The following is a 27040-nucleotide window of genomic DNA, read 5'->3' on the forward strand; positions in this document are numbered from 1 at the left end:
AATGGTTCCCTCTTGTTACTTCCTCCCTTATCCAGAGTTAAACTATTACAATCCTTGATCTTATAGAACTATATATTTGGTTGATCATTTCAAGTCGCTTAGTCATCCTTACTTTTATTGAAGGCTCAGTCACACATCTGGTAATGCAGGAAACAATAATCTTGTAAAATAGGCAGAATAGAAGTAATGATATAGCTAGTAACATTAATAAGGTCATAAGTACGTATTTAAGCTAAGAACTTCCGTTAGATGCAGCCCTGTATCTCCCCAGTGTCTCACCCAGTCTGTTCTGCACCAATCACTATTTTTAAGGGTAATGATATATTGGCATTGTACATAAAGTTCACCAAAGATGTCTGCACATACAAGGCGAGTGGTGGGTCATCATGACCCCTTACAAGATTAAGAAAAGAATGTTGTTTTTTTTGTTTGTTTGTTTTTTATTGAAGAATCCTTGCATCCCTGGGATAAATCCCACTTGATCGTGGTGTATGATCCTTTTAATGTGTTGTTGGATTCTGTTTGCTAGTATTTTGTTGAGGATTTTTGCATCTATATTCATCAGTGATATTGGTCTGTAATTTTCTTTTTTTGTAGTGTCTTTGTCTGGTTTTGGTATCAGGGTGATGGTGGCCTCATAGAATGAGTTTGGGAGTGTTCCTTCCTCTGCAATTTTTTGGAAGAGTTTGAGAAGGATAGGTATTAGCTCTTCTCTAAATGTTTGATAGAATTCACCTATGAAGCCATCTGGTCCTGGACTTTTGTTTGTTGGAAGATTTTTAATCACAGTTTCAATTTCATTACTTGTGATTGGTCTGTTCATATTTTCTGTTTCTTCCTGGTTCAGTCTTGGAAGTTTATACCTTTCTAAAAATTTGTCCATTTCTTCCAGGTTGTCCATTTTATTGGCATAAAGTTGCTTGTAGTAGTCTCTTAGGATGCTTTGTATTTCTGCGGTGTCTGTTGTAACTTCTCCTTTTTCATTTCTGATTTTATTGATTTGAGTCCTCTCCCTCTTTTTCTTGATGAGTCTGGCTAATGGCTTATCAATTTTGTTTATCTTCTCAAAGAACCAACTTTTCGTTTTATTGATCTTTGCTATTGTTTTCTTTGTTTCTATTTCATTTATTTCTGCTCTGATCTTTATGATTTCTTTCCTTCTGCTAACTTTGGGTTTTGTTTGTTCTTCTTTCTCTAGTTTCTTTAGGTGTAAGGTTAGATTGTTTACTTGAGATTTTTCTTGTTTCTTTAGGTAGGCTTGTATAGCTATAAACTTCCCTCTTAGAACTGCTTTCGCTGCATCCCATAGGTTTTGGGTCGTCGTGTTTTCATTGTCATTTGTCTCTAGGTATTTTTTTATTTCCTCTTTGATTTCTTCAGTGATCTCTTGGTTATTTAGTAACGTATTGTTTAGCCTCCATGTGTTTGTCTTTTTTACGTTTTTTCCCTGTAATTCATTTCTAATCTCATAGCATTGTGGTCAGAAAAGATGCTTGATATGATTTCAATTTTCTTAAATTTACTGAGGCTTGATTTGTGACCCAAGATGTGATCTATCCTGGAGAATGTTCTGTGCGCACTTGAGAAGAACGTGTAATCTGCTGTTTTTGGATGGAATGCCCTATATATATCAATTAACTCTATCTGGTCTATTGTGTCATTTAAAGCTTCTGTTTCCTTATTTATTTTCATTTTGGATGATCTGTCCATTGGTGTAAGTGAGGTGTTAAAGTCCCCCACTATGATTGTGTTACTGTCAATTTCCTCTTTTATAGCTGTTAGCAGTTGCCTTATGTATTGAGGTGCTCCTATGTTGGGTGCATATATATTTATAATTGTTATATCTTCTTCTTGGATTGATCCCTGGATCATTATGTAGTGTCCTTCCTTGTCTCTTGTAACATTCTTTATTTTAAAGTCTATTTTATCTGATATGAGTATAGCTACTCCAGCTTTCTTTTGATTTCCATTTGCATGGAATATCTTTTTCCATCCCCTCACTTTCAGTCTGTATGTGTCCCTAGGTCTAAAGTGGGTCTCTTGTAGACAGCATATATATGGGTCTTGTTTTTGTATCCATTCAGCCAGTCTATGTCTTTTGGTTGGGGCATTTAATCCATTCACGTTTAAGGTAATTATCGATATGTATGTTCCTATGACCATTTTCTTAATTGTTTTGGGTTTGTTTTTGTAGGTCCTTTTCTTCTCTTGTGTTTCCCACTTAGAGAAGTTCCTTTAGCATTTGTTGTAGAGCTGGTTTGGTGGTGCTGAATTCTCTTAGCTTTTGCTTGTCTGTAAAGCTTTTGATTTCTCCATCAAATCTAAATGAGATCCTTGCCGGGTAGAGTAATCTTGGTTGTAGGTTCTTCCCTTTCATCACTTTAAGTATATCATGCCACTCCCTTCTGGCTTGCAGAGTTTCTGCTGAGAAATCAGCTGTTAACCTTATGGGAATTCCCTTGTATGTTATTTGTCGTTTTTCCCTTGCTGCTTTCAATAATTTTTCTTTGTCTTTAATTTTTGCCACTTTGATTACTATGTGTCTCGGCATGTTTCTCCTTGGGTTTATCCTGTATGGGACTCTCTGTGCTTCCTGGACTTGGGTGGCTATTTCCTTTCCCATGTTAGGGAAGTTTTCAACTATAATCTCTTCAAATATTTTCTCTGGTCCTTTCTCTCTCTCTTCACCTTCTGGGACCCCTATAATGCAAATGTTGTTGTGTTTAATGTTGTCCCAGAGGTCTCTTAGGCTGTCTTCATTTCTTTTCTTTCTATTTTCTTTAGTCTGTTCCGCAGCAGTGAATTCCACCATTCTGTCTTCCAGGTCACTTATCCGTTCTTCTGCCTCAGTTATTCTGCTATTGATTCCTTCTAGTGTAGTTTTCATTTCAGTTATTGTATTGGTCACCTCTGTTTGTTTGTTCTTTAATTCTTCTAGGTCTTTGTTAATCATTTCTTGCATCTTCTCAATCTTTGCCTCCATTCTTATTCCGAGGTCCTGGATCATCTTCACTATCATTATTCTGAATTCTTTTTCTGGAAGGTTGCCTATTTCCACTTCATTTAGTTGTTTTTCTGGGGGTTTTTCTTGTTCCTTCATCTGGTACATAGCCCTCTGCCTTTTCATCTTGTCTATCTTTCTGTAACTGTGGTTTTTGGTCCACGGGCTGCAGGATTGTAGTTTTTCTTGCTTCTGCTGTCTGCCCTCTGGTGGTTGAGGCTATCTCAAGAAAAGAATGTTATCTTCTAAAGAGTTACACGGTTGGCACCAGAAGAAGAAAAATTGATCTTTATGGTTGAGCAGGTATTTCTGCTGTTGCATAGGTCTGTTCAATGCATAATGCAGATGCACAATGCACAGTAGCAGGAAAAGAGGAGGCCCAAAGGGGCAGAGAAAAATTTTATGTTTGAATTTTTCTCATCTTCCCTTAAAATACAAACTTTATTTCATCACATCTGTTTTCGTTCTAGTTCTGTGTCTGTGTAGCTTGATAATCTTTTACTCACTGACTTCTGATTTCAGAAGAATACTGTATTTGATTAAAGCAGGCTTCACAGGCTTCACCATTCTTTCTTTTAAAAATCCTCCCTATACCCAGCCGAATGATTCATAGCATCTTTATATAATGTAATCTCATAATGTTGATGCTAAGGCCTGTAATTGAGGTGAGTGGTTCTGTGAACAGAATATAATTACTTTTGCAGCAGCTTGGAATGTGCCAATATAATGACCAGATGAACAATTACAATGGGTGATATGGCTCGTTGTGGAAGATCTGCAGAGAGTGCTAATCATATCGTTACTAAAATCAACAGCAGAAACCTGGACCATTTGCTTATGCACCCCATTCATTGGCTGGGTTCTCTTCTCACCATTTATTCAACTAACATTTGTGAAATCCTCTAGGAAGCACTGTGGGAGGTGGAAAAGTAGCAGAAGGCATGGGTCCTGCCCTTGATCTTAGTACCTTGTTGGGAGAGAAAACACACTGGGATGTAACAATTGGGAACAGTGTAAAAAAAAAATCTATAGTCAAATTACATAATAAAGCAAAAGAGTGACCTATTTGGATTGTGGTCACTCAGGGAAGACTCCTTGGAGAAGGTGAGCCTAGAGTTTGGTCTTGAAGAAATTGGTCATGATGTTGAAAACTCGGCCTCTGTGCACCGGTGCTGAATCAAATCTCGGAGACAGAGTTTTGGGTGAAGTAGAAAAGAAGAGCTTTATTGCTTTGCCAGGCAAAGGGGGACACAGTGGGCTTGTGCCCTCAAAAACTGTATGTCCCAACCCAGGGGGATTTGGTGAGGAGTTTTATAGCAGTGGTTTAAGGGCAGGGTTGCTGATAAGGATCAGAGTATGTGTAGGGCCTGCACTCCTTTAATCTGGCCTCAGGTAATCTCTTGATGAGCTTCTCTGATCCTTTTAATCTGGCCTCAGGTGGTCTTCTCTGGAATGAAGAATGCTAACAACTTCCATTTGTTGGGGGTTTTAGTTCTGTAGAAGAGCTCAAAGATATTGTTATGTGTATCCCTTGAGGGGGAACCAGGACCCTGCCCCAAGGCTGCACTATTATTTCTTGGCTTTTCCTCCCTTGTCTCTGCATCCCCTCCCTTACCTGATTAGCAACTGTTCAAATCTGCCCTTTGGAACTCAGGGAAGGTCATGGATGCTGGAGTCTATTCCCTAAAAACAGGAAATGAGGGACACAGAAAGGCTTCCGTGCCCCACAGGGTCCTGCTTGATTTCAGTCAGATTTGGATTAAGACCTTAGACGAGAACTTGAAATGCCAAAGCTAAGGAATCAGCAAGTCTTGTATGAGAGTCTCCAAGGAGAGATGAGGCTAGACTTCTGGGGCTGTGATGGCTTGTTATGGGACATGGGTTCACAGAGGAAATGAGGTCCAGCTGACTCATGTTTGAATTTGAGGGTGGTCAGTTTTTAATGGCTCTGGAAGACCCCAGGGAATTCATGGTATCGGGGTTTTTTTTCCCTTTAAATATAAAAATCATGTAACAATATTAAAGAAAATTGTATTAAAAGAAAATAGTTCACTATATATCACCCTAACCTAGGGATCAGCTAATTGTCACCATCTGGCCAAGTCCTGCCCACCACCTGTTTTTGTATTGCCCGTGAGCTAAGAATAGTTTTTACATTTTTAAATGGTTGAAAAAAGCCAGTAGAGAAGAATGATATTTTGTGATATGGAAATGACATGAAATTCACATTTCAGTGTTGATAAATAAAGTTTTATTGGAACACAGGCATGCTCATTTGTTAACGTATTATTTTTGGCTGCTTTGGGCTAACATGGGCAGAGCTGAGTAGTTGTGACAGACTGTATGGCTTCAAAAGCCTGAAATATTTACTGTGTGGCCCTTTGCAGAAAATGTTTGCTGACTCCTGCCCTAATCCACTACTTTTTCATTTCTGCTCATTTCCTTCCAGTCTTTATCTAAATGTACATGTAATTTACATGGTTGTACACATGTTTGTACACAGCTTTTCTCACTTTGTGTCGTAAATATTTTTCTGTAATAGTCATCATAATTATAATTTGAACAAGCTTGTATTTGTATAGTGTTTTAAAAATGTAAAAATGCCCTTATATCCATTGTCTTGTTTTATTATCACAACAACCCATGTGTTAAGAGGGATACTTGGTGATTAAGTGATAAACTCAAGGTCACACAGATAGCAAGCAAGTAAAGTCAGGATTTCTGACCCCAAATCCCTTATTTATTTTATTTTACAATATGTTCTTCTGATAATTATATAATTTTTCCAAAGTTAATGTAAATTTATTTTTATTCTTTTATTTTTTCTATTGTTGGATATGTAGGTTGTCCCCGTTTCTTCACTTTGACCAGTAGTGTCTCCGTGAACATAACATATATGACTTATTTTGTCTTTCATTTATTTTAAAGAGCATTTAGATTTGTTTTAAATGTGCTTTTCAGCATTCCAGTGCTGTGAATGGGGGTAGGGATTGAGCTGTGGATGTGGGGGGTAACAGTTGGTCTCACCCTTGTTCAGAAGCTGCCTCCTCAGAGGCTGATCTAATTTCCAACGTCATTTCATAGTTATTTGTGGAGTTCCTGTTAGCACCAGGCACAGGGCCAAGTAGGTTCTGGGGATTTGGTGTTGAAATTGACAGGGCCCCTGCCGTCAAGAAGCTAAGTCATGTATGGGAGGCAAGGGGAGGGACAGGTAAGCCGGCTGTGATGGCACACAGTGTGAGTACACGGGGATGCCGTCTGGATGCTTGGCAGCAGCCTGCCTTGGCTGGGAGCTCAGGGAAGAGTCTTCAAATGAAGGATAAGTAGGGAGTTGACCGGGTGAAAAGGGAGAAGAGGACGGTGGGAGGAGACATCGTTTCAGGCAAGGGGACCAGTCTATGTGAAGGGAAGGCGGTAAGACAGAGCTGGTGTGTCTGAGGAATTCAGGCTGTTCAGTGTGGCTGGAGTGTAGGTGTGTGAGGAGGGGAGAGAGAAGGCAGGAGGGGCAGGTAGGGGCCAGATCATCAGAGACTTGTGTGCCCCACTGGGGAGCACGGACTGTATACCATGAGGGCGTTGAAGAGCCTGAGCAGGAGAGGAGTGTGACCAGAATTGCCTTTTAGAGAGAATAATGGGGTTGCAGCATGGAGGATGAATTAGATAGGGGTGGGCTTGGAGGCAAGGGGCCAGTTAGGGCAGCTGGGGCAGCAATCTGGGTGACAGACGACCATGTCGATGAGGATGGAGAAAGTTGGACTGGTTCTGGATACAGGTAGAGGCACAAGTAATAGAACTGCACGATTGCCTGTATGTGGGGAATGAGAGACAAGGAGGAACCAAGCCAAAGATAACATCCAGCGTTCTGGAATGGGTGTTTTCTGTCTTTTAGATTTTTTTTCATCTATTAATGTCCAGTAAAAGGATTATTGGGAAATAACCTTTGAAGGTTCTTGATATGATTTGAGGGTAGTACATTCTCAAAGAAGCAATCAGTTTATAATACCAACAAATGGCTTTTTGTGCGGGAGAGTCATTTGATAAAACTAGTGTAAGATGGTAGAAACAGGTAGGTAAAATTCAGTCAGAGAGCCCTGGATGGATGCAGGCCTGAGGATGAGGGTAGGGTTTTAGCTATAACTTGTCATGTTCCTCCCAATAGCTGATCATGTGTTCATGGTCATTCAGGAATCAACTACTGTACGCCCGCCATGTGCTGGGTCTGTGCTGGATGCCTTAGGGACATATCTAGGTGAAAGGAACATGTTCTGTTGCTAAGAAAGGGTTTATATATGTAATAGGAGGTCAAGATAGAAAAACCTTTGGTAAAAGGTAGGACATGATGAATGTTGTAATAATGGTACCAAATGCTGTGGGAATTCAGTGAGAAGAGATTGATTACAGAGAGGGGCGGAGGGGCAGGGGAAGGGGAGATTCAGACCAGGCTTCATTGAAGAGGTATTGTTTGAGCTGGTTTTTATTGAAAAACGGTGGAAGTTTTAGACACATGGCTGAGAATAATCCAGGTGGAGAATAAAACACAAATCTGGGGACATGATACTCCCTTGTTTATTGTGAGATCTGTCTTTTGGGCTGAAGTGGATGCCCCAGAGAAGGCAGTGCCGTGTACTCTGCATCTAAAGCTGGATGAGTATTAACAGGAGTTTCTAAAGCCAGGAGTGTCCCAGTGACTGTCCGCTTCACAAACTAGTGTCCTAGTTTTGGTCCTGAGTCAAGCAAATGGAAAAGGATTTACAATTCTAAAACATGGTTTTGCCTCCAGGCTTTCACCAGTGAGGGGCAGGGCATCTTGCCTCCCTCAGGAAGGCTGGTCTGCTCCCTGGCTTCCAGGACGGGCAGGTATGCCGGGGCTGCTTTCCGGCCCAGTGCTCCCTAATTCCCCCAGGAAAGTACAAGCCCTGCCTCAGGCCACTAGAACCTGCTCCAACACCAGGGGGAGATATAAAGTCTGACCTTCATGTTGTGATTCCTCTAAGACATTTTCAGTTATTTAATGAAAACCAAGGGATAATGTTCATGGAAATACTTTGTAAACTCTTAAGTGCTAGGTGGATGCAAGGTATCCATCATTCAACCGATCATTACTGAGAGCTTGTTGCAGTGTTCTAGGTGCTGAGGATACAGCAGTGCTCCTCCGCATGGTGTTTACCTTCTAGTACAGGGGGCAGTCAATAAACAAGCCTAAAGCCTATAATATATAAAATGCAAAGCCTATACAGTAGTCCCCTCCACCCCTACCCCTTATCTGTGGTTTTGTTTTCCATGGTTTCAAATACCCTTGGTCAACTGTGGTCCAAAAATAATAAATGGAAAATTCCAGAAAGAAACAATGGTTTTTAAGTTCTAAATTGTGCACTGTTCTGAGTGGTGTGATGAAATCTCCAGCCATCCTGCTCTGTCTCACCCTGGACATGGATCATCCCTTTGTCCGTTACTCACTTGGTAGTCACCTCAGTTACAAGATTGGCTGTCGTAGCATCATGGTATCCCAGTGCTTGTGTTCAAGTAACCCTTATTTTACTTAATAATGGCCCCCAAATACAAGAGTCATTATGCTGGCAATTTGGATATTCTTACTGTGCCTAATTTATAGATTAAACTTTATCACAGGCATGCATGTATAGGAAAAAATATAGTATATAGAGTTCACCCTTGATCAACATGGGTTTGAACTGTGTGGGTCTACTTATATGCAGATTTTAAAAAATAAATACTATGGTTCTACCCAATCCACAATTGGTTGAATCCGCCAGTGCGGAACAGTGGATATGGAAGGCTAACCATAAAGATATACACAGATTTTCCACTGCTCGGGGGATTGACACCCCTAACCCCTGCATTTTTCAAGGATCAACTGGATAGGGTTTGGTTCTATCTGCAGTTTCTGGCATTCACTAGGGGTCTTGGAATGTACCCCAGCAGGTACATTACAAGGAGGAACTACTATAAATGCCTGGAGAAAAATGAAACAGGGAAGGGGATAGGGTATGTTAGAGAGAGAAGTAAATCTGAGATTTCTGGGGGCTGCGGAGGGGAGAATGGGGAATCCTTGTTTCATGGGTACAGTGAGCTCTCCCTGCACCTTTGTTTTTTTATCTGTAAGATGGTGGATGTGGGCTCTGTGATCCCTGGGGTCCCCTCCTGATTCAAACTTCTGTCACCCCAGGACTCCTGAGTGAGGCTTATGTCCTGCATTTAGGTCTGGGCCATTTAGTGGTCCCACCCTTTGGCAGCTTCCTTTGGCCGTCTGCTTTCTGGGCTGGAGGACCGTGGCTCTGTCGCTTGCCTGGAGGACTTTGCAGCTGAGAGCTCTTTTCTGTATAGATATGGGACTGTGTCCTACTATCACTAGGAAGGGACTTAAATTACTGTCTATAAATGCATCATGACTTTAAAAACCATTTATAAATTATATCAACAGTGCCACCAGCACTCACTTGTAGAGCTTTAGGTTTTAATTTTCCAAAAGATGTCCCTATGAATTTTTTTTGCTGTAGCCTCACTATAGCTCTGTGAACCAGCTGAGAGTTGGAAGACCTGCAAAATGGCCCCAGCTTGGCCACTGGCCTTTGGATTAGTCTCTTCCCCTCTCTGGGCATCAGTGGCTTTGGTGAGGTGATTTGAATAATAAACAGCACTTAAAGAACTGGAGCCAGTTTCCTGTCACTGGGGCTGTTATGTGTGGGGAACCCATATTTACGGGGTCTCCAAGGAACATGCATGAGGTGCTGCCCTGGGTAGTGCTGGGATGCCATCCTGCCTGTCTGCAGGTTGGTCACCTTTTAAGAGCCCAGAGTCCTCAGTCTGTACAAATACAGCACAGTTCAAATCTAAGCTTTTTTGTGTCATTGGTGTTTTTTTTTGTTTTTGTTTTTGTTTTTGTTTTATGGCTGTGTAAAAATATTCTCTGTATCGTTCCAATTTTAGTATACGTGCTGCCGAAGCGAGCACGTGTCATTGGTTTTTAGGTGACGGAAGGAGCATCATCTTTTCCTTCTACCACTGCTTTTGTTTTTTACTTTTTCATTCTGCTACTTGCTGTATATATACACAGCCTACTCGCTGCTAGAAGAGGAGGTGGCAATCATCAGTCTCTCCAGGTTGGCTTTGGGGGAGGACTTCCTGAGTGAATGGAGGAAAAGAGCAGGCCCGTTGTGTCTTTGGAACAGCCGCGGAAGGGTTTGATTTTATTGCTTGTTTTTAAAATCTGATTGCAACTCATCATCCCCCATGGTTGCTTGTCCATCAGTTAATTCATAAAAAGTCCATACGTTTATATAAAATGGAGAGAATTATACTATTTATCCTATAGGATAGTTATAAGAATCAAGTGAGTTAATGCATATAAGAGTTAGGACTGCTTGGCATATTGCAAGTGCTTAATGAATTATTGTGGTTATCATTTGTTATGACTTAGCAGCATGGAGTTGACAGGTCAGGGTCTATACACTACTTTTCCATCACAATAAACTTCTAGGTGGCATGTTTGTTATTTTAATAATTTGTAATCATTGTAATCAAAGTGCTAGATCTTTAAAGTGCATTTAGAAGTACAAATACCTAGGTGTAAGTTGTGTTCTATTCGTTTTCCAGATATCCTCGGGCTTTCATATCCTTATCAGGTGTATGGCCAGGCCACCCAACATGGCTGTTCTCTTGCTGTTTGTATGCCCTCTGAACCAGTCCCCACTTCACCTGCACCCTACTCCCACGAGCGTGCTTGTCCCCACCCCAGCTAGCGATTGTTCTAATCCTTAGGCCAGAACAGGTCCACCTGCTAGCTTATTAAAGGAAGACATCTGCCCTTGTGTTGGTCGTTAACCTGAGGGGCTGTGAGGGGCGTGCCCCAGCCACTGGTTTCCCTGGTAACTGATGAGCCAACCTGACCGTCACTTCCCCTATAAATGCTAGCCTGCGATGCTGCCATGTTCTGCCTGCTGCCTGCTGCATAGGATGTGGTGTTGCTCAGGACCTTCTGCCTCAGCCTGCGTAAGAGTCCCTTGTCCAGTAATCCACTGATGTCTCTGTTGCTGTCTCTGGGCTCTTTCTTTGGTCTTGAGGCTGGGCAGTTACAAAGCTTGCGGGTTGCAGCCCAACATCAGGCGAGACTGACTTTCACTTACCCCTGGGGCTCTGCGTGTCCAGAAGCACAAGGCCAGGACCCCTGCCTGCTTTCCTAAGCGTAAACCCTTGACTGTTGAATACCCTTGACTGCTTGTTTGCACCTTTTCAGAGAAGGGGTATTATTTTCCCTCTTTATTAATCACCACCTAGAGGTGACTTCTTTCTGACATTTCAGATCCTTTCCTTTTTGCTGAGGGCAAATAGTTTCTCCCCTTTGTGACTTTTTTTTTTTTTTTTGGCTGAATTTTCACAGCTGAATGAAAGCAAGCCTACCACTTCTTGAGTAACGACAACAACAGCTAATACTTCTGTGAGCATTAACCCTGTGTAAATGCATTTCCTCCGCTTTACAGGTGAAGAAATGAGGCTCAGAGAAGTTGAGTAAACTACTAGGGTCACAGAGTTAGTAAGAGCATGCCAGAGGCAGGACCTGGCCCCAAGCCTGAGTCCTACATGTGGTTTTGCGTGTACATGGGACCTCCTTATGGTGGCCTATTTTTTTTTTTCTAATGAGGAAATAATTTCTTTTCTCTGTGGCTTCTCTTATTCCCCAAAGTTGTAGTTGCTGATTAGTTTAACCACAAAGAAAGGTGATTATCTTTACTTACTTCCATCTGCTTCCAGAAAGTTTGGAATTCTACTTATCAGAAGCCTCTTAAAGGAGCCATAACTTTTCCTTACAGTATTCCTACAGAGACTTACTCTCAGAGGGCCAGATGTTAGTAGAGTGAAGCTCTGTGTCTGTCAGTTGCTTCATGGAATGGAAGAGTCTAGAATGATCCCATCACCACTCACTGCTGAGGATGCACGGAGGAATAGCCCTTGAGGGCTTTCAATCTATTGTGAAGATGGGACAGAGTTAAAACCATGAACAATACTAAAGGCGAAGCACAGACCCTCCTCCTAGCCAAAAGGGAGTTCTTATTACCTTAAACCTAGGAATCCCTGAAGTTAGGACCATGCTGTCATCTGAGAGTCTTCTGTTTCTCCCCATCCCTTTCTCAGTGCCCTGTGTGTCAGTAACATCGAGAAGGGTCCTAGGGCTAAGCCGACCCCATAGCCTACTCCAGGGACCCTTCTTTGAGTTCCCTGTGGTCCCTCAGAAGTGTGCCCAGCAGCTTGTGTAGCTCTTGTCCTGGAATGCTCTGTCCCCCGGGGCTTTTGCTTGCCCAATGCAGGCGAGCTAGTTCCTGAGCTCTGGTAATACTTCACACCTGCCCCAGTTCTCACAGATACAACCTGGGTGTGTGGGCTACTGGCCTGCTGTTTGCTCTGCCAGGCTCCCCAAACCTCAGGAACATTTCCCACATCTAAACCAGCTGCATGAGTCATCCCTCCTCGCCACCCTGGTGGAGGCCTCAAGGCCATACCCCACGTTCCTAGTGCTTGTCATGAGGCTATACATTTGGGGGCTACTTTACAGCTTTTGGGGTCTTCTGGGGTCTTTTTGAAGCTTGGTTTTGGGTGAAGATGAGAATGAAGTGGATCATGTTTGGGGAAGGAGGGTGTCTTTTAAGCCAAATTAGATTGCACAGGGAATGATCTGCACCTCTCCTCTCCATGAATTAGTGTTATCACCTGTGGTCTGGAGGCCCAACCGAGTGTTCACATGTTACTAGTTAAGATGATGCTTTCATCATATCAGTGTTGTTTCCTGTCAAGAGCTCTGGCCAGGCAATAATTTGTGAACCAATGCCCTACTTGGGCCCCAGTGCTGAAAACTCCTACAGACATGACCCACCTGGAAGTCACTGGGATATTCACCTGCGCCATTGATTTGACTTCAATTCTCTGATAATTTAAATCAGCCTGAAACAGATTGAGGGCATGGCTGATTCTGCAGCAATATCAGACTTGCAGACACAACATAATTTTATTGCTTCCTTCATAGGAGAGAAAGTACAGTCTAGGCTACTTGGATTCATTTCACTTCCCTGGAAGAAGAAAACCTGAGATGACTATTCTGAGAAAGACAGAGACAGGGCTTGATAAAACCAGCTTCTGTATACTATATCCTTTGGATTTTATTTGGCCAGTGATAAAGATTTCCATTTTTGGAGCCTCTAGAAAGAAAAAGAGCCTGATGGTATAATATCACCCCTAAATACACAGTTTATTTTATGGTTTGAATTGTAAACAGAAAGAAAGTGGATGGTTTTAAGCAAAATTTCCAAACTTCCTTCAATGATTGTTTTCTAAGAAGACTGCAGATGTGCCTTTTGGATACATTATTGGATTAAACCAATGGAAGGTTGCAAGCTATCCCATTGCTGGCTAAAAGCTCCCTTACACTTCCTAACCACATCCTTCCCCTGAATATGGTCCACAGACCTGTTAAGTGAACTAGAAACAAATTCCCGTGATGCACCGCCACCAGACTTGTGCTCGTTCAGTCTTTATAGTGGCAGCTAACTTGTGTTTGCTGCCACATTGCAGTCTGTGTTTTCAGGCTGTGTCATTTGCAGGCTGTATTCTTCTCTGTGGTCTGATCGTAGGCACTGTGAGGGCAGGGGATTGCGTCTGCCTTGGTTTTGTATCACCGGTAGCTCTGGGCTATGTCTTCCTGTACTAAGTTTTCAGGAAATGACTGAATCAAATTAAGTGAGACTAAAGTAAAATGTTGAAGCAATGAATGGGAAGCAAGTTATATTTAAGCTTCAGGGAGTAACCTCCAATAAGATCTGGTAAGCCCATTTATTCCATTATGCAGTTAAAATGGATCTGCAGTTCTCAGAGTGGTGGGATCGTCATGGAACATTTATTCTTGAAGTCATCTCTGTTTTTAAGATAACAAACAAACCAAGCTCTGTTAATAAAGTAGTAAATCCTTATAACAGACCGCTAGACTTACTACTGTCACTTCTCCTTGGAGGAAGTCTCAGTGTGAGTTTCCATTCAACAAACGCTTATTGAACATCTGCAAGGAGCTAGAACTCAAGAGACGGGAAATTAAAGGTGGAGTGTTTAGAGCAGAGGGTTAAAAGCATACTCTTGGGAGTCAGTTGGTCAGCGTTCAGATTGCAACTCTGCTGTGTGATTCTGGACAAACGATTCTATCGGTTTCTTCATCTGTAAATTGGGTATATAATATACCTACCTCACAAGATTAAGAGGATTAAATGAGATAATGCTTGTAAAGCCCTTACTGTGTCTGGCACTTAGTAAGTACTCAATAGATTGCTATTTTCATTAAATTAAAATAATTAACTATTACTCTCATGGAAGGTGTGTTTCCTGATCTCAAGGGCCTGCCAGCCTAATATAAAGACCGTGTGACCTTCCTACCCCGGGACATTTGGTACTTGCTGCTCCCTCTGTCTGGAGCATGCTTCCCTTAGATGCTCTGGTGGCTCAAATTCTCATCTCCACTAACTGTTACTTAAATGCCAAGATCTCAGTAAAGTTTTCCTTCACAGCCCTATTTAACACTGAGTGTCACCCCCTCTTCCTGGCACTCCTTATTTTCATTTCCTGCTAGTTTTTCATCTTATTGTCATAACAGATAACATACCATTTATTTTACTTATTTTGCTTATTGTCTGTCTTTCCCAATTGAATGAAAGTGCCAGAAGGGTGAGGATATTGGTCCAGTTCATCACTGATCTATTATCAGTGTTTGAAACCATGTTTGCTTCATATTATAGGTGCTCAGTAAGTATTTGTTGGAAGAATGAATCAAGGACCAGTCACGGGACTCTAGCGCAGGGCATGTGGAACTCTGCCTGTGGGTATCAGGAAAGGCATCATGGGAGAGATGACTGCGTTATGTCTTAGACTAGCAGTTCTCAACCTTTCTCCCACTAAGACCCTGTATTAGTCAGGGACCTACAGAGAAACAGAACCAGTAGGATGTATATATATTATAAATATATAAAAATAAATATTATCACTATCTATGATCAGGATTATTGGATTATGGTGATTATGGAGGCTGAGAAGCCCCATAATCCACCATTTGCAAGCTGGAGACCCAGGAGAGGTGGTTAAGTTCTAGTCTGAGTGCAGGAGAAGACTGATATCCCAGCTTGAAAGTAGTCAGAGAGCATGAATTCTCCCTTATCCGACTTTTAGTTCAATTCAGGCCTCCAGGGATTGGACGAGGCCTGCCCACACTAGGGAGAGTGATCTGCTTTACTCAGTCTGTTGATTCATCTCACTCCAGAATCACCCTCACAGACACACCCAGAATAATGTTTAACCAAATATCTGGGCACCCTGTGTCCCAATCAAGTGGACACATAAAATTAACCATCACAGACACTCAGTGGATTATGTTCCTGAATATGATATCAGATCCACAGTTTCTAGGGTGCCACCGTGCCTATACTCCTTTCTCTACGGGTCAAGAAAGCAAATTAGAATTCAAACAAGGGAGTAATACTATTATTGGGATAAATTTGAGTTCACTCTAATATTTATTTTAAAAGTGAACTACTTTTAAACTTGATACAGTCACAATTTTAGTAACAAATATGTGACTCCTCCTACCACTGGGGTATTGAGAAATGTCCTTAAGGATGGGTAAGGGTTTGCCAGGCAGGCAACCAGGGGAATAGTGCTTGAGTCTGAAGGAACAGCATGTGTGAAGGCATGAGGGCATAGTGTGATTGTGGAATCACAAATAATTTGATATGATTAAAGCAGAGGATGCCTGGGAGGGAAGCAGTGAATGATGAAGCTGTCCAAGACCAAATTACAGAGGCCTTTTTTTTTTTTTTTTTTTTGCTAAACTAATGGAATTTTATTCAGAAGACAATGAAAGCCATTGAATGGTTGGGTCATATTTTAAAACTTGTATTTAATTATTTTTATAATTTAATTTTTAAAATTTTTGGATAAACAAAAATTCACATGGTATAACATTCAAAAGGATATTACAATGAAGAATCTCCCTTCCTGGGACCATCAGTGTTTCTAGTATCTTATGTATAGTTCCATAGATATTATGTGTATAGACAAGAAAATATTTTTTCTATTTTTATCCAAATGGCAGCAAATTATGCATTAGAATACTGATATGCCTTAACATCACCCTTGTAAAAAGAACATTCAATTAAAAGTTTGCATAGCTAAGATGAAGACATCTAGTTTTTCACTTGGGAGACTATACCTTGGGCACATTCTCTAAGCTGGGGAATAGGAGCTGGGCTGAGGGTTAGACATGTCAGACTGAGGAAGCCATGGGGTATCCCAGTGACATGCCCATAGGGGTCTTAAGGTCAGGAGAAATGTCTGGTTTGGAAAGATGGATTTACAGGTAATTAGTATATAGATGGTGGTTAAAGCCACATTAATGGATGCAGCTGCCCAGGGAAAGGGGTATATTGCGAAGAGAAAAAGGCCAAGAGCAATGCTTTGGGGAATTATTTTTATAAAGCAGAAACTAACACACCATTGTAAAGAAATTATACTCCAATAAAGATGTTAAAAAAAAAAAAGAGAGAGACGTGTTGTGGGAACTAAGGGAGGAGAGTCCATCCCACATTGTGGTAGTAGTCAGGGTTCAAGTCTGGCTAATGTAAGGAGGAAAAAGGTTATTAAGTTATGACACAGGATAACCACTTTTGGATTAGGCTTTTTTATTCCTTATGTTGTTTGTGAATATACCTATATGGTTGCCTGTTGTTGTGATCATGCATTGCCACTGTTGCATAGGATTCCATAGTGTAAACATTTAACTATTAATTAATTTATTCCAATGTGTATTACAATATCAGTGATTTTCAGTTTGTGTCTATTGAGAATAGCACTGGTATATAAATTCTAGAACTTGAGAGAAAAAAAAAGAAGGATGTTAGGTACAGAAAACATTTGTTTTGGTGATAGAGATATGAGATACAGATAGATGGTGATAGAGATATGAAAGAGAAGCCCAAGAGCAGGTTGGATGGGATAAAGGAGAAAGTGGGAGGAATGGAAGTGTGTAGTCATTGTGTTGAATGCTGGTGTGTAAGATTTCAGAGATGGAGCAGTTCCCAGTGATGACCAGGCCCAGGATGTGGAGGGGGGGGTGAAGGTCACTGAGAGTAGAGAGACTGGAGTGTTGAATGATTTTTCCCCATGAACATTAAAGTTTCCCATGCTGATAGCGGGAGATGGGCTGGCAGCCAGGTGATGAAAGGGAGGGACAGAGAAGTTGATAAATAGGATAATTAATAAAAGATGAAGCCCAAGTTCTGGCATATTTGTAAGCATTCAATAGATGTTAACTATCAATAATCTCAGATGACAGTAATGAGGAGGTGGTATTGCTGGATGGCATGAATCTTAAAGAAGGTGAATTTCTTTTCTTTTTTTTTTTTTTGATGGAAGTGTGGAGTTTGAAACTCCCTATTCCTAACTCCAGGATGGGGAAAAGCAAGGTGCTTGGGAGAGCCAGTTTCAACTAAAGCAGGAAGGTGGTGGGAACAATCCATGAAAATCCTGAGGCTGGGAATTTCTCTATGCATGAGGATAGGTTCTAGAGGACTCTGAGGAAGCATATGAAGGAGACCTTTAGCTGGAGGAGGATGTGGGAGAAGAGTAATTTTGAGTAATGCGAGGTTGAAAGCAATAAATAAAAATAGAGTGTACCTGCAGAATTTGCTATGGTTGCTATGTGTCACCACACAGACTTGGAAGCCTGGGGAAGCTTTTCAAGAACCCGAAAGATTGAGTTGTTCTTTTCAATAACACTTTGTCATCAGTCTGTGACAGTGTTATTTTCATGTGTACGACAGGAAAAAAAAAAAAAAAAGCAGAAGATTGGTGAGTATGGCTAGTTGAGGCAAGGTATAGCCCAAGTTAACGAAATAATTTGGTCCGGGTAAGTAGGCAAAACTTGATAGTTCACACACAAATGAATCTGATAATTACCAAATGTCCATTTCAATCTGAATAACATCAAGATCACTACAGCTGAGGTTGTTGGGATTTCAGAAGGCTTCCTTCCATTTGTACTTGTTGGCCTTCAATGATGAGGCTCACCAGCCCAGGTTCTCACTGTCCTTCAGCCATGTGGACTCAACTTGAAATCCTTGGTTCTTCTTAACTTTAAGGTTTTGATAAAGAACTCTCTGGAACTATTTAAATGGGAGGCAGGACTTCTGATATAAGAAGTCCCTGGGGAAATGTGATTCTCTACCATATGGTGCTGTCATATTTTTAGCGTACTAAAATTTTTAAAAAGTTTGGAATATTCTATTTATCTAATCCACTGAACTTCAGGCAAATAAGAAACAAAACCAAATTAATAGCTTGAAATGCTTTTAAACAGCTAGAATTCCAACTGTTAGTGCAATAAGAGGGAACTGATGCAAAACCGTGTAATAGAGCATCTGTGTATACACAGATAACACAATGAGGAAGTGCTTATTTTATATTGTTCCAGAAGCTCGTTAAAATGAGAAAGAATTCTCTCATAAGCCAAACTCTTCAATTTAGTTTAGAAAACATTTGAGACCTTCTCTGAGAAGGTGCTGTCTTTAAACCTTGTATAGATATATTAGTTTCCTAGGGCTGCTGTGACAAATTACCACGAACTGGGTGGCTTAATACAGCAGAAATTTATTTTCCCACAGTTCTGGAGGCTAGACATCTAAAATCAAGGTGTCAGCTGGGCCATCCTCTCTTTGAAGCCTCTAGAAGAGAATCTGTTCCACGCCTTTCTCTTAGCTTCTGGTGTTGCTGGTAATCCTTGGCATTCCTTGGCTTGAAGACATATCACTCCAACCTCTGCATTCATAGTCACACGTGTCTTTCTGTGTTTGTCTTATAAGGACACCTGTCATACTGGACTCTGGGTCCACCATATTCCAATATGACCTCATCTTAACTAACTATACCTGCACTTGTGGCCCTATTTCCACATAAGGTTACATTCTGGGGTTCTGGGAAAGACTTGAATTTGGGGAGGAACACTATTCAACCCAATATAAGAAGCTTCTAAAATGAATAACAAATGGCTTCTACCTTCAGGAAGATGTAGTTCTGATGTAGTTGGGGAACCAGGTATAGGAAACTTTAATGCAAAGTGATGGATACAGAATACTATGGACACATGGAGGGGTGAGGGATCGGTTGTGACTCCGGGGTGGTCGTGGAAGTCTGTAGGGTGGAGGTAGTGGCAGACCTGAAGGATAACTAGTGTACCAGCTGGCAGAAATTGGGGACCTGGGCATTCTGGGCTGAGGGAGCAGGCACAGAGATGCCAGTATGCATCCACTGTCTGGGATGCTTGTGTTGTCTGGAGTATATGGCCAGAGGATAGCATAGCCTTTGGGTAGTAGTTGCATGTGATATGGTGGCCACTCGGAAGGGATGGAGAAGGGAAGAAGGATGAAGTGCAGATGGAGCATAAGGGAGATGTGAAAGGTGATGGGACCCAGTTGTTCATCTCTGTGAATGCCTGCCACAGAATGGGATCTTCAAGAGGTACGGGAGAGTTCAAGGAGAGGCTGAATGACCATTCCTTAAGGGAGCTCTAGAAGACTTTGCTGGGCTCAGAGGAGCTGGACTAGATGATTTCTATGCTCCCTCTCAGCTCTCAAGTTCTGTGACTATTAGGTAGAAGTATCTCTTCACTAATCATATTAGTTATTAGGCTTCTGCTAATAACTAGTTATTTATTATCTCTCATTAGTTATTAGGCTTTTGCTTCCTCTCTCCTTTCTTTCTATCAAGCATCCTCCACATGCCAGGCACTGAAGATACAATAGTGAGCAAGAAGACAAAGACAGCACCATTTTAATCTCTTCCCTGTAGCATTAGCATACGGAGTACATAGTCAGTTCTCCATAAATGTTGCTTTGGGTTGAATATGAGTGAGGAAAAAATGACGAGGCAGTCATTTTGCCCTGGGTAATAAGTTCTGCTTCAGAGTAGAACTGCTTTGAAGGATGATTTCAGGAGCATCCTTATGAGGAGGTGGCGAATAAGTGGATACTTCTATGTGTTTGATTTCTGAGTCATCAAAAAGGCTCCTTTGCCTCCCAAAATATCTCCTTCATCCAGGCTGTGGGTGCTTTTAATTCCACTATTGGAAACTGGTTTCCCTCTGATAAAATGCAAATACTCTGTGGAGAGGGGATACCCATTTACCCTCATCAGTCTTTTACACCTTAATATGAGGATTTTCTCATGGCAGATTTTTGCAAAAAGCACATGGAGGGAAAAGGGGATCCAGGGGATGAATATTGGACATGCCAATGGTAAACTTCGTCATAGTTAGCAGTTTGGATGAACCGACCCTGGGGATGTAGTCTCTTGGCCTAGAAAAACCCATTATTATCTGTTTGTAGGTGTATGTTGGGCCAGAAATGATTATTTCTCTTGTGAGTTTTATGGCTACAGAACTGTTATTTGTTTTTTATTTTAATTTTTATTTCATTTTTGGCTGAGTTAGGTCTTTGTTGCTGTGCGCGGGCTTTCTCTAGTTGTGGCGAGCAGGGGGCTACTCTTCGTTGCAGTGCGCGGGCTTCTCAATGCGGTGGCTTCTCTTGTTGCAGAGCATGGGATCTAGGCATGTGGGCTTCAGTAGTTGTGGCACGTGGGCCCAGCAGTTGTGGCTCGCATGCTCTAGAGTGCAGGCTCAGTAGTTGTGGTGCATGGGCTTACTTGCTCTGCGGCATGGGATCTTTCCGGACCAGGGATCAAACCCATATCCCCTGCATTGGCAGGCGGATTTTTTTTTTAATTAATTAATTTATTTATTTATATTTTTGGCTGTGTTGGGTCTTCGTTTCTGTGCGAGGGCTTTCTCTAGTTGCGGCAAGCGGGGGCCACTCTTCATCGCGGTGCACAGGCCTCTCACTATCGCGGCCTCTCATTGCAGAGCACAGGCTCCAGATGCGCAGGCTCAGTAGTTGTGGCTCACGGGCCTAGTTGCTCCGCAGCATGTGGGATCTTCCCAGACCAGGGCTCGAACCTGTGTCCCCTGCATTGGCAGGCAGATTCTCAACCACTGCACCACCAGGGAAGCCCGGCAGGCGGATTCTTAATCACTGTGCCACTAGGGAAGTCCCTGTTTTTGTTTTTTTTTTTTAAAGGGCAATAAATCCCACCTCTTTCACCCCTACCTCAGTGAAATAATTTGTGGTAACCTGATCTGTGGTTTTTATTGTGAAGGCTATGCTCCATGTGGTTTGTGTGTTCATTTGTCAGAGACAGCTAATAATAGCTGCTGTAACAAATATCCCCAAAAGTTTCAGTGGCTTGCTTCAGAGGTTCCTTTTTTTATTGACATCACAATAGGTTTCAAGATGATTTGGGGGGGAGGGGGTGTTCCACATAGTCTTCTAGGTACCCAGGCCCCTTCCATGCTGTACATCCACCACCTTCAGTACTTGGCCTCAAGGAACGCATGCCAGGGGAAAGAAAAAGCTTGTAGAGAAAGCACACTTAACTTTTAGCTGTCTTGGCTTGGAAGTGACACTCATTTCACCTCACATTCCACCGGCCAGAACTAGTTCCAGAGACCCACCCAGATGGAAAGAGGCTGGGAAATGTGGTTAGCTATGTGCCCAGGAGAAGAAAGCAGCCTTGGTGAGCCTCTGACACAGACTCACTAGAAAGCATTTACACGTTTTCCTTCTGTCTGTGACATATCCTAACCCTTGGGGGTTGTCATTAAGGGTATGGAGGACAAAAGAGAATAGCAGTGACCTGGAAACTGTCCAGTCCTTAGGATAGTGAAAAGTCATTCATTCTACCTGGTGAAGGGCATCATTCTGCTGGTGGATTTTTGCTACATAAGGGAGACCGAAGTCTTAATTCAAAGAAATGTCTTTATGCCATTTGCTTGTTTGCTTGCTTTTTAATAGAAGTAGGAAAAGTTCAATGGAAATCTCCTTTCCTACACCTTGGAATCACTTTGGAATAGGAGTTTTGAGGTTTTGAATGTACAGCTTCTGTAATATGTTTCAGTTCCCTTTGGAGATAAAAGTTCACGAGCATTTGGAGAAGATGCAGAGCTCCCCCAGTCCACCTCCCACATTGTCTAGACAAGGGAACTAAGAGGTAGCTGCATTGTCCACATTCACATAGGAAGTTAGTGGCTTACCTGGGCGTCAGACCCCATTTGACAGATTTCTACACTGGTATTCCTGCCCCTACCACAGTGCTATTCCCTAGAGAACTACTATTCGGAGAATAGGCCTGTCCCGGTGGGACTGGAAGGAGGAGGCTTGACCAGGTGAAATCAGGCTTCTTCTGGCTCTGAGATTCCTTGATTGACTGTGATTAAGTAGATTGTGTCATTGTATCCCTGGCCTGAGGGAAGTGATGTAGCCTTCCAAGAATTTGTAACTTTCCTGAGAAAACAGAATCTCAATTCTTTATTCTTCTCAGCTGTTTCTTTATTTTTATCTTAAAAACTATTTTTTTGTAATTGTAAAGTAAATATATATAAGCGTAACAAAAATATATACAAATACAACAAAAATTGTCTGTAATTCCATAACTTGACAGTGCAGCAATAACCACTGCTAATGTTTTATATGTTTTTCCATGTGTGTTTCCTGGTTTTCAACACATAAATATTTGTATATGTATGCACAATATAATTAGAGTGAAATATACAATATGAAATAAATATGCAACTCTTAAAATATTTCATTACTTAATATGAAATTTTACACAACCCTTAATATTATTTTATTTATTTATTTATTTATTTTTAGCATCTTTATTGGAGTATAATTGCTTTACAATGTTGTGTTAGTTTCTGCTTTATAACAAAGTGAATCAGTTATACATATACATGTGTCCCCATATCTCTTCCCTCTTGCACCTCCCTCCCTCCCACCCTCCCTATCCCACCCCTCTAGGTGGTCACAAAGCACCGAGCTGATCTCCCTGTGCTATGCGGCTGCTTCCCACTAGGTATCTATTTTATGTTTAGTAGTGTATATATGTCCATGCCATTCTCTCACTTTCTCCCAGCTTACCCTTCCCCCTCCCCGTATCCTCAAGTACATTCTCTAGTAGGTCTGCATCTTTATTCCCGTCTTGCCCCTAGGTTCTTCATGACCATTTTTTTTTTTTTTTTAGATTCCATATATATGTGTTAGCATACTGTATTTGTTTTTCTCTTTCTGACTTACTTCACTCTGTATGACAGTCTCTAGGTCCTTCCACCTCACTACAAATACCTCAGTTTCGTTCCTTTTTATGGCTGAGTAATATTCCATTGTATATATGTGCCACATCTTCTTTATCCATTCATCTGTCGATGGACATTTAGGTTGCTTCCATGTCCTGGCTATTGTAAATAGAGCTGCAATGAACATTTTGGTACATGACTCTTTTTGAATTATGGTTTTCTCAGGGTATATGCCCAGTAGTGGGATTGCTGGGTCATATGGTAGTTCTATTTTTAGTTTTTTAAGGAACGTCCATACTGTTCTCCATAGTGGCTGTGTCAATTTACATTCCCACCAACAGTGCAAGAGGGTTCCCTTTCCTCCACACCCTCTCCAGCATTTATTGTTTGTAGATTTTTTGATGATGGACATTCTGACTGGTGTGAGGGGATATCTCATTGTAGTTTTGATTTGCATTTCTCTAATGATTAATGATGTTGAGCATTCTTTCATGTGTCTGTTGGCAATCTGTATATCTTCTTTGGAGAAATGTCTATTTAGGTCTTCTGCCCATTTTTGGATTGGGTTGTTTGTTTTTTTGATATTGAGGTGCATGAGCTGCTTGTAAATTTTGGAGATTAATCCTTTGTCAGTTGCTTCATTTGCAAATATTTTCTCCCATTCTGAGGGTTGTCTTTTCGTCTTGTTTATGGTTTCCTTTGCTGTGCAAAAGCTTTTAAGCTTCATTAGGTCCCATTTGTTTATTTTTGTTTTTATTTCCTTTTCTCTAGGAGGTGGGTCAAAAAGGATCTTGCTGTGATTTATGTCATAGAGTGTTCTTCCTATGTTTTCCTCTAAGAGTTTGATAGTGTCTGGCCTTACATTTAGGTCTTTAATCCAGTTTGAATTTATTTTTGTGTATGGTGTTAGGGAGTATTCTAATTTCATTCTTGCACATGTAGCTGTCCAGTTTTCCCAGCACCACTTATTGAAGGGGCTGTCTTTTCTCCATTGTATAGTCTTGCCTCCTTTATCAAAGATAAGGTGACCATAGGTGTGTGGGTTTATCTCTGGACTTTCTATCCTGTTCCACTGATCTATATTTCTCTTTCTGTGCCAGTACCATACTGTCTTGATTATTGTAGCTTTGTAGTATAGTCTGAAGTCAGGGAGCCTGATTCCTCCAGCTCCGTTTTTCTTTCTCAAGATTGCTTTGGCTATTCGGGGTCTTTTGTGTTTCCATACACATTGTCAATTTTTTTCTTCTAGTTCTGTGAAAAATGCCAGTGGTAGTTTGATAGGGATTGCATTGAATCTGTAAATTGCTTTGGGTAGTAGAGTCATTTTCACAATGTTGATTCTTCCAATCCAAAAACATGGTATATCTCTCCATCTGTTTGTATCATCTTTAATTTCTTTCATCAGTGTCTTATAATTTTCTGCATACTGGTCTTTTGTCTCCTTAGGTAGGTTTATTCCTAGATATTTTATTCTTTTTGTTGCAGTGGTAAATGGGAGTGTTTTCTTAATTTCACTTTCAGATTTTTCATCATTAGTGTATAGGAATGCAAGAGATTTCTGTGCATTAATTTTGTATCCTGCTACTTTACCAAATTCATTGATTAGCTCTAGTAGTTTTCTGGTAGCATCTTTAGGATTCTCTATTTATAGTATCATGTCATCTGCAAACAGTGATGCTTTACTTCTTCTTTTCCAGTTTGGATTCCTTTTATTTCTTTTTCTTCTCTGATTGCTGTGGCTAAAACTTCCAAAACTATGTTGAATAATAGTGGTGAGAGCGGGCAACCTTGTCTTGTTCCTGATCTTAGTGGAAATGGTTTCAGTTTTTCACCATTGAGGACGATGTTGGCTGTGGGTTTGTCATCTATGGCCTTTATTATGTTGAGGAAAGTTCCCTCTATGCCTACTTTCTGGAGGGCTTAATATTATTTTAAAATGAGTAATGATATGGAAAAATGCTCATATGTATTTGTATACTTATACAGAATATAATTAGAATAAAATTCCAATTTTATTTGTCTTATTATTTTTTTTAAATTTATTTTTATATTTATTTTTGGCTGTGTTGGGTCTTTGTTTCTGTGCGAGGGCCCCTCCAGTTGCGGCAAGCGAGGGCCACTCTTCATCGCGGTGCGCAGGCCTCTCACTATCGCGGCCTCTCGTTGCAGAGCACAGGCTCCAGAGGCGCAGGCTCAGCAGCTGTGGCTCACGGACCCAGTTGCTCCGTGGCATGTGGGATCTTCCCAGACCAGGGCCCGAACCCATGTCCCCTGCACCGGCAGGCAGACTCCCAACCACTGCGCCACCAGGGAAGCCCCTGTGTTATTTTTTTATTTGCTTTGTAAAGGAAGTAAAAAACAAAAAAAGCTAATGGAAATCTCCCTTCCATATACCTTGGAAAAACTTCTAATTATATTGTGCATAAGTATACAAATATATACAATAAGTGTACAGTATATATGGAGCATTTCTCCATATTATGACTTACTTTGAAACAATGTTTTAAAGGTTGCCTTATATTGCATCTCAGGGAATACACTGTGCTGAACGACCAGCCCTGGTGAGTGAAGGGAAGGAGCTGTTAGTATCTTTGTTTCTTGGCCCTGACCCTGTGCTCCTCTTCTTCCAGGGCATCAGCAGCCTGTTCAGCTCTCTGAAGGTTGTCCGGCTGCTCCGTCTGGGGCGAGTGGCCCGGAAGCTGGACCACTACATTGAATATGGGGCAGCCGTGCTGGTCCTGCTGGTGTGTGTGTTCGGGCTGGCTGCTCACTGGATGGCCTGCATTTGGTACAGCATCGGGGACTATGAGATCTTCGACGAGGACACCAAGACCATCCGCAACAACAGCTGGCTCTACCAGCTGGCGATGGACATTGGCACCCCTTACCAGTTTAATGGGTCCGGCTCAGGGAAATGGGAAGGGGGTCCCAGCAAGAATTCCGTGTACATCTCCTCGTTGTATTTCACCATGACCAGCCTCACCAGTGTGGGCTTTGGGAACATCGCCCCATCCACAGACATCGAGAAGATCTTTGCAGTGGCCATCATGATGATTGGCTGTAAGTATGACAGTGGCTGGCGCAAGGGGCAGGGGGTGTTATGTTTGTCCATCCTTTCTGTTAGCTGGAAATAGGACAGTGGCTACAGTGCCAGCAGGATCAGGGTGGTATAGCTTAAAATAAGGGAGATATTTTTTTTTTAAAGGCTAGCTTTATAGTTTTCCTGATAATTTAAGCAGTACATGTTTACTGCAAAGAAATTTAGAAAGTACAAAAGAGCACAAAGTAGAAAATAATGACCAACCATACATAATTCTACTTCTTAGAGATAACTGCTACCACCTTTTGGTGTTACAGATTATTGTCTATCCATATCTGAACACACAGAAACAGATTTTTATAGTTAAAAGGAGATCATGCTATACATCTTGGTAAACTCCTTGTTCATAGAGCAGTGAATTGTGGAAGTCTTTCCATGTCAATTTAAAGATAGCTCTAGATCTGCACAGTCCAATATGGTACTAGAAAAAGAAAGTATGAGAACAAAATCTGAAATATCTCATTAATAATCTTTTGTATTGATTATACAGTGATATTTTTGTTAGAGTATGTTAAATAAAATATTCTAATACAATAGTTTCATATATCTTTTTGTTTTTTTTAATGTGGCTCCTAGGAATATTTTAAGCCTTATTTCTATTGGACAGTGCTTATCTAGATCAGCATTTTTGATGTCTGCTTGATGATTGAGAAATTTTCTAAATCCAAAAGAAAAAAAAAACCTATGGGAAAGAAAAAAGTCTCTTGTTCAGTTGAGA

At 41.3% G+C, this 27040-nt stretch overlaps 1 protein-coding gene across 2 annotated transcripts in view; it reads left to right on the top strand.

Moving 5' to 3' along the window:
- KCNH1 (potassium voltage-gated channel subfamily H member 1) overlaps positions 1 to 27040 on the top strand; it is a 430914-nt gene that overhangs the window by 164114 nt on the left and 239760 nt on the right. For both annotated transcript variants that reach the window (XM_007163985.2, XM_007163986.2), the window contains exon 7: positions 25853 to 26282. In XM_007163985.2, the coding sequence (XP_007164047.1) occupies positions 25853 to 26282 (430 nt within the window). The remainder of the gene's footprint in view (positions 1 to 25852; positions 26283 to 27040) is intronic.

This window comes from Balaenoptera acutorostrata, chromosome 1 (assembly GCF_949987535.1).
Source record: "Balaenoptera acutorostrata chromosome 1, mBalAcu1.1, whole genome shotgun sequence".
Lineage (NCBI taxonomy): Eukaryota > Metazoa > Chordata > Mammalia > Artiodactyla > Balaenopteridae > Balaenoptera > Balaenoptera acutorostrata.